A 12420-nucleotide genomic window follows, 5' to 3' on the forward strand; every position below is an offset into this window, starting at 1 on the left:
TTTTCAAATATTCGTTCATTTAGTATACTTTGCGAGTATTTGAAATTAAACAAAAAAAGCGTGCATACAAAAATATACAAATACATTGTATTAATGTAAAAGTAGTACAAAAGAGAGTTCGAAGGTTCATTTAGGCTAAAACATATTATTCAAACACTCATTTAGTATACTTTGCGGGCATTTGAATTTAAATAAAAAAATTGAATTTGGCCGGTTACCACTTAAGCCGACCGATTACCACTCAAATCGGATCGGTTTACCGGTCTAACCAGTCGGCTAACCGGTAGAAACCGGTTGAACAGACATTTTTTATTTGGATTTTGAATTTAACCAGTTTTTATCGGTAACCGGTCAAACCGGACCGGTTTATCGTAACGCGGCAGTTTGATACCACTGATCGGTAAAAAAAACCCTGCTTTGCACCGGGCGACGTGGAGGAGACCGGTTGGCTGGGCTGACGTCCGCTTTCCCGAAAAGATTCCTCGCGGCCCGATCCGAGCAAAGCGCAGCGCGGACGCAAAGCCAGCCCCGTCCGTGCTTCGTCCCGGCGTCGTCCTTCACACAGCTCAATGCGGCGTGGGCCTGGACGCGAGGCGGGGCCCTCGTCACAGTCTCACGTCACGGGACAGAGGGCGGCAAAGGCTCGGCCCTGGAAGCCCAGATCCCCGGACGCGCACACGTGGCGCCACCGGGTCAAGCAAAGCATCATCTGTCCGGCGGCGGAACTTCCAAGCTCCGGTTAATTAACCCGCACGCCTCATCATCTGCATCGAACGGGCGTTGGCCCGTCACTGACGGCATGTCCCCACGTGCGCCCGCACCCGGGGGCCCACCTGCAGAGCCATAGGAGTCCAAGGGGGCGAAGGGACATAAACCGGCGAGCGCGACCCACGAATCACCCCTTATTAAACACATCGAGTACTAAACTATTCCGCGAATCGATCGGTCCACTTTACCCCGGCGATAATAAAGTAATTTATACGCCATAAATAAAGAAAAGAAGAAAGGAGAAAAGCCTCGTCCCCCCTTCCCTTTGGCTTCTGCGCTGCGCCACCAATCGCCATCGCCTCCTCGCCCAGCAGTCTCCGCGCCGCCGCCTCCTCCTCCTCCCCCTTCTTCCCCTCCTCCTAGCCTCCTAGGGTTTCGGTTCCATGCGATCTCGCGGCCGCGGCGGCAGGGAACACTAGGGAGCGCCTCCTCTCCGTGCGAATCTCGAGAGCCGGGCGACCCAATGGGCAAGGGCGGGCAGGACGAGGGCAAGCGGCGGGACGGATCCGCCTCCTCCGGGGCGGACCCGGCCCAGCCGGCCTTCCCGGCGTGGGCGCGCACCCCGAGCGAGTGCCTCGCGGAGCTCGGCGTCTCGGCGGACCGCGGGCTCAGCACCGAGGAGGCGGCCGCGCGGCTGGAGCGGTACGGGCCCAACGAGCTCGAGCGGCACGCCGCGCCGTCGGTCTGGAAGCTCGTGCTCGAGCAGTTCGACGACACGCTCGTGCGCATCCTGCTCCTGGCGGCCGTCGTCTCGTTCGTGCTCGCGCTCTACGACGGCGCCGAGGGCGGCGAGGTCGGTGTGACCGCCTTCGTCGAGCCGCTCGTCATCTTCCTCATCCTCATCGTCAACGCCGTCGTCGGCGTCTGGCAGGAGAGCAACGCCGAGAAAGCGCTTGAGGCGCTCAAGGAGATCCAGTCCGAGCACGCAACCGTCAAGCGTGCCGGGCGCTGGTCGCATGCCCTCCCGGCGCGCGACCTCGTCCCCGGGGACATCGTTGAGCTCCGCGTCGGCGATAAGGTCCCCGCTGACATGCGCGTGCTCCAGCTTATCAGCTCGACCCTCCGCGTCGAGCAGGGATCCCTCACTGGTGAAACGGCTTCGGTTAACAAGACTAGCCACAAGATCGAGTTGGAGGACACAGACATCCAGGGAAAGGAGTGCATGGTTTTTGCCGGTACCACTGTTGTTAACGGCAGTGCTGTCTGTGTTGTGACGGGCACAGGCATGGCGACCGAAATTGGCAAGATCCATGCGCAGATCCAGGAAGCATCCCAGGAGGAGGATGACACGCCACTGAAAAAGAAGCTCAATGAGTTCGGTGAGGCGTTAACTGCCATAATAGGTGTGATCTGTGCCTTGGTTTGGCTCATCAACGTGAAGTATTTCCTCTCCTGGGAGTATGTGGACGGTTGGCCTAGGAATTTCAAATTCTCATTCGAGAAGTGCACATATTACTTTGAGATTGCAGTGGCACTGGCTGTTGCAGCAATTCCAGAGGGTTTGCCTGCTGTGATCACCACATGCTTAGCACTGGGCACAAGGAAGATGGCGCAGAAAAATGCCCTTGTCAGGAAGTTGCCCAGTGTGGAAACATTGGGTTGCACAACTGTGATTTGCTCTGACAAGACAGGAACTTTGACCACCAATCAGATGTCCGCTGTGAAACTTGTAGCAATTGGGAGGTGGCCTGATACACTTAGGAGCTTCAAGGTTGATGGAACCACTTATGATCCAACCGATGGGAAAATACACGATTGGCCAAGCTTGAGCATGGATGAAAATCTCCAGATGATTGCAAAGATTGCTGCAGTTTGCAATGATGCAAGCATTGCCCACTCTGAGCATAAATACGTTGCCACAGGGATGCCCACAGAAGCTGCTTTGAAGGTATGATTTGTTCATGTGATAAATTTTCTGTTGTAAATCACTGCAACCATACTTAACTAGTTACCTTTTAATTGGAATTCTCTTAAAGTCTTTTAGTTGATGCCTATTACCTCTGCCTCAAATTTGGCTTGCACATAGTTTGGAAGCAGTCTGTAAAATGTTAATAGCACCTTATCCAATAAAACAAAAGATAATGAAAGCACTGGTATCTACTTTACTTGACCCCATATAAGATTTAGACAGGTAATTTATTGGACAGTTCCGTCTTTGAGGTGCTCAATATTTGTTGTAATTTACATTATTGTATGACTCTGTTATACTTATGGCAGGTTTTGGTTGAGAAAATGGGGCTTCCTGGTGGTTATACCCCATCTATGGATTCGTCTGATTTGCTAAGTATGTTGATTTCTCTTTGCCTTTGTTTAAAAAAAATCTGGATGCTTTTTTGAACAATAAGTAATAATTACTACTACTACTACTGTTTGAAGGGTGCTGTCAGTGGTGGAGCAATTCTGCTAAGAGAGTAGCAACTCTGGAATTTGATCGCACCAGAAAATCAATGGGAGTTATTGTGAAAGCAGACTCTGGGAAGAATTTGCTGCTTGTCAAGGTATTTTGAATTACTCATGATATTTCTGCTGCAATTAGCATTCCTTCTGCTTTTAGATCATCAGTTGCTAGTTGCTACTGTACATCAATCATCTGTTCTAGTTTTATTCTGTTTAAGCCATGAGGAAGATGTAACCAATCACTCGTAGGTCAATCATGCTCCAACCAACAATCCCATTTTGTTGCCTCCTGCTTTTCCCTTGAAGGGGTGCAACCTTTTGTTATAATAATTTGCTTGCTTATTAAATACCTCTTTTGATGAAACTAGCATGTTTCGTCACTAGTTGCGATCTGTTTACTATATTTTTTCTGTTATCCTATTCGTGTTTAATGGTGCAAGTAAACTTTGCAGGGTGCAGTAGAGAATCTGTTAGAGAGATGTGGCTATATTCAATTGCTTGATGGATCTGTTGTGCTCTTGGATGATGGTGCCAAGGCACTCATATTATCCACACTCCGTGACATGTCAGCTGGTGCTTTGCGCTGTTTGGGTTTTGCGTACAAGGAGGATTTGGCAGAATTTGCAACATATGATGGAGAAGAACATGCAGCTCACAAGTACCTGATTGATCCTTCATACTACTCTTCCATAGAGAGTAATATGATATTCTGCGGTTTTGTTGGTCTAAGGGTGAGAACTTGTACATCATGGAACCTTTTGTGATAAGATTATTCTAATATGTAGATGCCGGTTCATGTTTACAAATGCATGCACTTTATAACACTCAAAACTATGACAGGACCCTCCACGAGAAGAAGTCCACAAAGCAATTGAAGATTGCAGAGCTGCTGGGATTCGCGTTATGGTGATAACAGGTGATAACAAAGAAACAGCAGAGGCCATATGCCGCGAGATTGGGGTGTTCAATCCTGATGAAGATATCAGTTCAAAGAGCTTCACAGGAAAGGAATTCATGGCACTTTCTGATAAAAAGAAGCTCCTAAGACAACAGGGTGGCCTTCTCTTCTCCAGGGCAGAGCCAAAACACAAGCAGGAGATTGTCAGATTGCTCAAAGAAGACGGTGAGGTGGTTGCAATGACTGGTGATGGAGTGAATGATGCGCCTGCTCTAAAGCTGGCTGATATTGGAGTTGCAATGGGCATTACAGGCACCGAGGTATGACTTATTTCATTATGGTTGAGATTCCTCAGGTTTTGTTGGGAGAGTTTCTGATTTTGCCTTTTCCTATCAACTTGTGCCAGGTTGCCAAAGAAGCATCAGATATGGTGCTTGCGGATGATAACTTCAGTACTATAGTCGCAGCAGTTGGTGAAGGGAGGTCTATTTACAACAACATGAAGGCCTTTATTAGGTTTGTTTTCAGATAACCTATGGCCAACCTTTTGTTTTGTGTACAATTGTTGGATTACATTAAAAATAGTGTTATGGCGGTTGAGTTCATGTGTGTCAATGTGAAATTGCAGATATATGATATCCTCGAACATCGGAGAAGTTGCGTCTATATTCCTGACATCAGCTTTGGGTATCCCAGAAGGCCTCATCCCGGTTCAACTTCTTTGGGTCAATCTTGTCACAGATGGCCCTCCTGCGACAGCTTTGGGTTTCAACCCGCCTGATAAAGATATCATGAAGAAACCTCCCCGAAGAAGTGATGACTCATTGATCACCCCTTGGATCCTTTTTCGGTATATGGTATGTTTTCTAGCAATTCATGTTATTGGCTGATGGATTTGAAGTTAATATGTCGTGCGCTTTTTTCAATGAACCTGCCTTGCATTTTATACATATTTTTAAATGAAAGACTAAATTTTAGCAGTGAATATTGAATTATTAGTAAACCTGTAAAGGTTATGCCTTGTGGCTAGTCTCACGAAGCTCTTCATCCCTGTTGAATGACACCAATTCACCTGAGCATAATATGTGAAGGGAAAACCAAGGTTTAGGTTTTCTTCTGACACGATTGATGACATGAAGCGAAAACTATGAATTCGTCGTATCGTAGCTGCACTATTGATGTTTAAAGGCTCATAACTTATATTAAATTTGCATCTATTACTTAAAGATTGTGTAGTTACAAAAAGAGACAATGTGACTCCAGATTTGTCTTTTCATAATATGTGAATGAAATTATTTCTGAAGTAAATATATTGACATGTCAAATCTGATCTAACTGATCTGCAACTAAAGGATAAAGGAATCTAGCTAATAATTGAAGTATGAACATACAATAGGGAATCATGCTTCATGGAAATCTATTAAATAACCAAAATGCCACCTTAAAGTAGTAATTTTCCATTTTTTCCATTTGGTCAATGTATGTGTGCACCACATGAAACATAATGTACCGACATTTTTTCTTACCTGAGATCCTTGTCTTGGCATGTGTAGGTTATTGGCCTTTATGTTGGGATTGCAACAGTGGGTATCTTCATCATCTGGTACACACATGGCTCTTTCCTGGGAATCGACCTGGCCAGTGATGGTCATACTCTTGTGTCATACTCCCAGCTATCAAACTGGGGCCAGTGCTCCACATGGGAGGGCTTCAAGGTGTCACCATTCACAGCAGGAGCAAGGACCTTTGGCTTTGATGCGAACCCGTGCGATTACTTCCAGGGTGGCAAGATTAAAGCGACGACCCTGTCTTTGTCGGTCTTGGTGGCCATTGAGATGTTCAACTCGCTTAATGCCCTGTCGGAGGATGGCAGCCTTCTGAGCATGCCACCATGGGTTAACCCGTGGCTTCTTCTGGCCATGTCTGTGTCTTTTGGGCTGCATTTCTTGATCCTCTATGTGCCTTTCCTCGCTCAGGTGTTTGGGATTGTGCCCCTCAGTTTCAACGAATGGCTCTTGGTGATAGCAGTGGCCTTCCCAGTGGTGCTGATCGACGAGGTTCTTAAGTTTGTGGGACGGTACCTGACAGCGCGTGCCAGAAAACAGTCAGGGAAGAGGAAGGCAGAGTAGATGCTAGTGATCATCAGTATTAGATTTCTAGTAGTGCCACGGGGAATCGGCATTTGATGTGACACCCCATTGTTTTTGAGTTGCAAGGGCTCTCGATCTTTTCTGAGAGTGTTTTTTAGATTGAGCATATGACCGTGCAGGGCAAGTTAGGCTACAATATAGAACTCATAATCAGATCGCAAGGTGAACAGACTGCATTTATTCGTTGCAACGGAAGTTGGTATTGTGAACGTGCTGGAGATACAGCATGTTTGCCTTTTTCCGCCTATTGTTGCACTTATGCCTGCTGTTAGTGTTGCGAATTTTCTAACATATGTTGCTCAGTTTATGGTTGTTGCCGTGCCCCCCTTCGGATTAGTTGTGAGAGGTTCCTCTTTGTGCAGACGATGATCTGCAATTCAGGAGGACCCAAGCATGTTCTCTCCTGACAAAATATTGTTAAATAAAGTTCTGTACTTTCTTTCTACATGGGGGAATGTACATCGTTTGTTTAAATTTACATATACGGAACCAAAATTGAGGTGCTGCCTTTGAAATTCTGTACGTGGGATGGATGATGTGGAGATGGCAAGGTAGCCTTGGCTTTATATTTACCTACCCTCCTCGCTCTTGATCATCTTTGAGAAAACTCTCCTCATGGACATGCCATCGAGGTCCCCCAAGTTGGCGGACATGTTGGCGGCAGACCCATCGCTGGTGGTCGACAGGTTGCGCTGGTACCTGGGCGCAATCCCGGGAACGAGCTTCGCGTCGTCCGTGCCGGAGCTGTCCGGCGACGCCTCCTGCAGCTGCAGCGCGTACTCGAGGCACCAGAGCACGTCCCCCATGGCGGGCCGCTCCACGCCGTACTCGGCGAGGCACTTCTCCGCGGTGTCCGCGAACTTCTTGAGCGACTCCAGCCGTATCGTCCCGGCGATCCGCTGGTCGACGATGCTGTCGAGCTCGCCGTTCTTGAGCCGCTTGGTGGCCCACTCCGCGAGGTTCACCATGTCGTGGGGGAGCGTGGGGTCAATCACCGGGCGCGCGCAGAGCACCTCGAGCAGGACGACGCCGAAGGAGTAGACGTCGGACTTCTCCGTCAGCATCTGCCGGCGGAAGTACTCCGGGTCGAGGTACCCGAAGCTGCCCTTGACGGCGGTGCTGACGTGCGTCTTGTCCAGCTCCGGCCCGGCCTTGGACAGCCCGAAGTCGGCGACCTTGGCCATGAAGCTGTCGTCGAGGAGGATGTTGGCCGACTTGACGTCCCGGTGGATGATCGCCTTGGCGCCCGAGCCCGTGTGGAGGTAGTGCAGGCCCCTGGCGGCGCCGATGCTGACCTCGAGCCTCTGCTTCCACGACAGGGGAGGCAGCTCCGAGTCGTAGAGGTGGCTCCGGAGCGTGCCCCTGGCCATGTACTCGTACACCAGGATCATCTCGCCGCGCTCGTCGCAGTAGCCGATGAGCGACACCAGGTGGCGGTGGCGCAGCCGGGAGAGCAGCTCGATCTCCGTGCGGAACTCGTTGAGGCCCTGCTGCGACCGCCGGTTGCCGCGCTTCACGGCCACCCGCGTGTCGTCCCGCAGCGTGCCCTTGTACACCTTCCCGAACCCGCCGACGCCGATGACCATGCCCTCGTCGAACCCGCCCGTCGCCTCCTGCAGCGCCGCGAAGGGGAACCGGTACCCGGCGCCGGCGTTCTGCCCGAGCGTCACCGTGTGGTTCCTGGTGCCGCCGCTGTTGCTCTTGCTGAAGCTGCGAGAGCCCAGCGCGCTGGCCGAGAACGCGGCCCAGGTGCTCGACGGCTTCTTCTCCGGCTTCTTCCTTCGCCGCACCCTGCGGCCGACGAACGCAACGGCCATCACCAGCGTGGCCGCCGCGACGGCCGAGCTGGCGACGACTCCAGCGATGATTTTCTTCGAATGGCTCCGCGACGAGGGGTCTCCGCCGCCGCCGCCCGTGCTCCCGACCATTCTCATGATCTCGAGGCCGTTGAGGAGGCCGTTCGGATCCACGTTGCCCGCCGTCGCCGGCCCGACGCTCACGGTGATGTTGCCCGTCGCGTCCTCGGAGCGCAGCACGAAATCCTTGTACAACGGCACGGCCAGCGATCCGAAAGTGTCCTTGGTGATCTCGTAGTTGGAGAGCACGGACCAGCCGCCGACGTACACGTTGAATGCCAGTTCGTTCGCCGCCTTGCTGACGATGTCGCAGAAGTGGAGGCGGAGCAGGTACGCCCACCCCGGCGTGGCTGGGAATCTCCACGTCATGTTGAACTGCGCGCTTATGGTGCTGTCCATCAGAGCCTTGTTGAGCTCCGTCGCCGTCGCGTACACCATGTCCGGCGCCGCCTCCGGTGTGGCGAAGCCCGGCGTGCGCTGGAGCGACGTGGGGGACACGTGCTTGGGCACCGCGACGGTGCGGTCGACCAGGAAGGTCTCGTCGGGAAGCCAGGTCCTCCACAGCGTGTCGTTGCTGGGCGTGATCTTGGGAGTGCCCATGTTGATCCTGTGGATCGTCTCCAGCGCCTGCGTGGACAGCTCGGTGTACTGCCCCAGGGGGTTCACCGTCTGCGCCGCGCCGGCGTAGAGGTCGTCGGGGTGCGACACGACCTCGATGGCGTTGACGAACGCCACCTTGCCCGTCGGCGTGAACGCGATCGCCAGCGTGCCGCCGGCGACGTTCACCGAGAACTCCCTGAGCGTGGCCGTGCCGTTGGCGGGCGCGTACGCCCCCTCGGTGAGCGCCACGCCCTGCACGGACACGCTGAACCTGGCGTCCGCGGCGAGGTCCCCCGACTGGTACCGGAAGGGGAAGAAGTGGAGGCGCACGAAGTGGCGCCCGGGCCTCTTGATCGCGAACGTGTACGTGGACGGCGCCGGGAAGACGCGCGCGTACCGGTACAGCTCCGCCTCGCCGGAGGAGTCGTTGGCCGCTCCCGCCGACGCGTTGGCCGCGGCGCTCTGCGGCGCCGAGAGCACCGAGGCCGGCAGGGTGGCGTCCCCGACGAACGTCCGCCCGCCGACCGTGGCGCTCGCCGCCGTCCCGCAGAGGACGAGGTAGCTGTCCGCCGGGACGAACGCGGCGCGCGCGGCGGCGAGCAGCGCGGACAGCACGACGACGGCCCGCAGGAGCATGCCAGGAACTTGGCGCGAGAAGAATCGCGGCAGGACCATCAGCTCCTCGCTCATTCGCTCTCTAGAAGCATCTCATGGGCGGCTCCTGGGGACAGAGACGTGGAGCCCGGGCGCGGCGCGGAGCAGGCGGCATCAAGGCCCCATGGAAGCCATGGGGGATGGATGGTTAATTAGTACAGGAGGTGCTCTGAAAACCTGCAGCTTGCTCGGCAACGGGATGAGTGAAAGTGAAACTGGGAACTGGCGAAGACAGGCACAGCTGCTGCAACAAGTCTAGAGCCCACCCACAGGGAGGGGAAACCGGGGCTTGGCGATTGGAGATTTTGGCTAGGCATGGAGGTAATATTCGAGGAGGAGCATTTGGATTAGTGGGGAAAGCATATCAGTGTCACTTTCCGAGGATCTCAGGTAGAGGGTGGCATTGTGTATTATAACGGGGGGGCTTTTAATCCTGTCATTTTCCTGGATTACAGGTTGTCAGGCAAATAGTGGCTGTTTGATTTGGTTGCTCGTTGACGCGTGATGCCGAAGGAAAACGTTGTTTACTTACATATACCAAGATATACCAAGGGGCCAAGAATCGGCGCAACGCCGTGAGTTCTGGCCCCACGTGGGGCCCACACAACACTATTCACAGTGTGCCCATATGTACTGTTCACAAGCGGCCACATGTACTGTTAGACTGCTCACAAGTGGCCCACACGCCACTGTTCACAAGTGGCCCACACGCCACTGTTCACAAGTGGGCCTCACACGACACTGTTCAGTATTGTTCGTGAGGTTTTTTATCCTTTCCAGTATAGTATAAATCTGCCTTCTATTTTTTTAAAAGAAAAAACTTCCCAATATTTGCTTTCTAATATTTAAAACACCAGTTATCTAATATACATTTGAAACTTCCTAATATTTATAGCACTAGTTATCTAATATACACTTGAGACTAAAGTTCTAATAACATTTATTTATATGAACGATCCAGTATAGTCTATGTGTTAATTTTACATCAACTGAGAATTTTAGATTGTTAAAAATATTTACCATCTAACTAACTGATTGTACTAAACCAAACTTAAAAAAATATATCATAGCATCTTATCTGTGCTATACGATCTCATAAGTCCATGATGTCCATAAAAAACAATAATACCTATCGTTACACACTACAAGTCTATTGTAAAATAAAAAATATACATTTTCACACAAAAAAATTAATTTCGTATTTCACAGTAATATATATTTTTATATAATTTAAAACATCGTATGATCATCTTTCGAGAACAGTAAAAAAAATATTACTTCGAGTTAGCAATTTCCTATATGGGCGCGCATAGCGCGCCTACCAAACTAGTTTTACTTAATTTGCCCCCACGACATTATTATCAAAGCTTTTGTACTTTTTATCTACAACCTCAAAAGCAGAGGATGAGAGGAAGCTATAGGTTCTTTTTACAGGGCACCGAGTCAGCACCTCAACATCCGTTCCATCCCAATCCTGCGGCTCCGGTTGGTCCCCTGACCCCGTTGGTGCGCGCACGTCGAGCTCAGCGAGGTTCCGTTCCATCCAACGACGACGACGCATCCGGCAGGCAAACGAAGGATGGAGAGCGGACGTGCCTTTTGTCAAGGAGAAGGGAAGAAACGCCCCTGATCCTCGTCCCACGATGAGGAGAAGAAAGGCGATCGGTTTGATTTGATCCTCGCCGGTGGTGGTGCGGGTGCGCTCTACTTTCCCGGGGCCTCTCGGAATCCCTCCCTGCGCTGCGTCGCGGTGGGAAGGGCCGCGGAAGCCTCCACTCCGACGGCCGGTCGGCGCGAAGTACGCGACCCGACCGGACACCAGGCAGGGGCAGGGCGCCGTCGCCGCCGCATGTCTAAGATTTTGAACTGAAAATTTAAAAGTCGAGCTCTAAAAAAATCGGACTTTAATTTTATATAGTTTTAAACTAAATAATTTAAAGGTCTTGTTGGACTATAAAGATGTCATTAGAATCATGACCTATTACCATCCCTACACGCAGATCCCGGGCCGGGTGTGCTCTAATGGAAATGTTCCGTGTGTCGTGGCACCTGATGCCCTAGGCTGGCGACAAGTGTTTGTTTAGTTTGTTAGTCAACCAACTAGTAGTATTGTTTTTTCATACTAAATCAGCACCAGCTATCAGCTAAGAGCCAGTTAGTAGTATTGTTCTCTTATAACAAATCAGCACCAATTATCCGCCTCAGCCAAACGAACACAGTGAAGTCTGAGCGTCTGATCAACAATCAACGCCATGGCAGGCATGCATGGGCCGTGTTTGGTTGAAAAACATGAAATTATTGTAGCACATTTGACCACTAATTTAGAGTAGTAAACGAAGTCTAATTACAAAACCACCTCCACAACCCTTCGTGTTAATCGCTAGACGAATCTAACTAGGCCTTTGGCCGCGTGATTAGAGGATGGTTACTGTAGCATCACTGTAGCAAATCATCGATTAATTACTGTCATTAGATTCGTCTCGGAAAGTTACACTCGTCCCTGAAAATATTTTGCAAATAGACTTCATTTAATACTCCATGCATGCGAGATTCTCTTCTCGGGAAACGTGCCGGTAAAAAACCAAACACGCCCATGGGTACACACTTGGGTCGGGTACCGTACGAGGCGGTGGCGGGTGCAGCTGCGTGTTTCGCGTGCACGCGGACGCGGGGGAGAAAGTTGTCGTGCGGACACGAGGATCAAGGAAAATGAGTGGAAACCCGCACCACTTGTCAGCAAGCTACTACTAGTCTACTACCATGGTCGTGCCGGTGCATCAGAGGATAACGCGCGGCGACCGGAGGGGGACGTGTGATCTCTACCTGCCAGAGCACGCGTCGGCGCCGCGGAGGGGGCGGCACACGGACACGGGCACGGGCACCGTCTCGTGCTCGTCGCCTCGTCAGAGGGGCAGCTCAGTTGGGGTCGTGTTCCTGTGCGCGGGTGCGAGTTGACCGGTGGGATGGACTCGGACGAGGGGGTTGGACTCAGGGACGGGGCGGCGGGGTTGGGCGACGTCGCGACGAGACGGAGGGCTTGTTTAGTTCCAAAAAGTGTCTAAAATTTTTTAATGACGCACGTCACATCGAATTTTAC

The 12420-nt window shown here is 51.5% G+C and overlaps 2 protein-coding genes and 1 long non-coding RNA gene across 3 annotated transcripts; 1 reads left to right on the forward strand and 2 right to left on the reverse strand.

Moving 5' to 3' along the window:
* The first annotated feature begins 1019 nt into the window (after window positions 1-1019).
* LOC120691238 (calcium-transporting ATPase 4, endoplasmic reticulum-type-like) lies at window positions 1020-6530 on the forward strand. Its single transcript, XM_039974262.1, has 8 exons — window positions 1020-2656; window positions 2986-3052; window positions 3145-3266; window positions 3618-3896; window positions 4006-4383; window positions 4470-4579; window positions 4692-4920; window positions 5617-6530. Exons 1-8 carry the CDS (start codon window positions 1232-1234, stop codon window positions 6190-6192), a joined length of 3186 nt encoding a protein of 1061 aa, XP_039830196.1. The 5' UTR covers window positions 1020-1231; the 3' UTR covers window positions 6193-6530.
* LOC120691240 lies at window positions 4690-6144 on the reverse strand. The gene is made up of 2 exons (XR_005682156.1): window positions 5590-6144; window positions 4690-5135 (listed from the first exon to the last, which is right to left on the reverse strand). It is a non-coding gene; the product is annotated as an uncharacterized LOC120691240 (long non-coding RNA).
* A 95-nt stretch (window positions 6531-6625) lies between the features above and the next one.
* LOC120691239 (receptor-like protein kinase HERK 1) lies at window positions 6626-9714 on the reverse strand. Its single transcript, XM_039974263.1, has one exon. It carries the CDS (start codon window positions 9357-9359, stop codon window positions 6783-6785), a length of 2577 nt encoding a protein of 858 aa, XP_039830197.1. The 5' UTR covers window positions 9360-9714; the 3' UTR covers window positions 6626-6782.
* Between the last annotated feature and the right edge of the window lie 2706 nt (window positions 9715-12420).

The sequence above is a fragment of the Panicum virgatum genome, chromosome 9N, assembly GCF_016808335.1.
Source record: "Panicum virgatum strain AP13 chromosome 9N, P.virgatum_v5, whole genome shotgun sequence".
NCBI lineage: Eukaryota > Viridiplantae > Streptophyta > Magnoliopsida > Poales > Poaceae > Panicum > Panicum virgatum.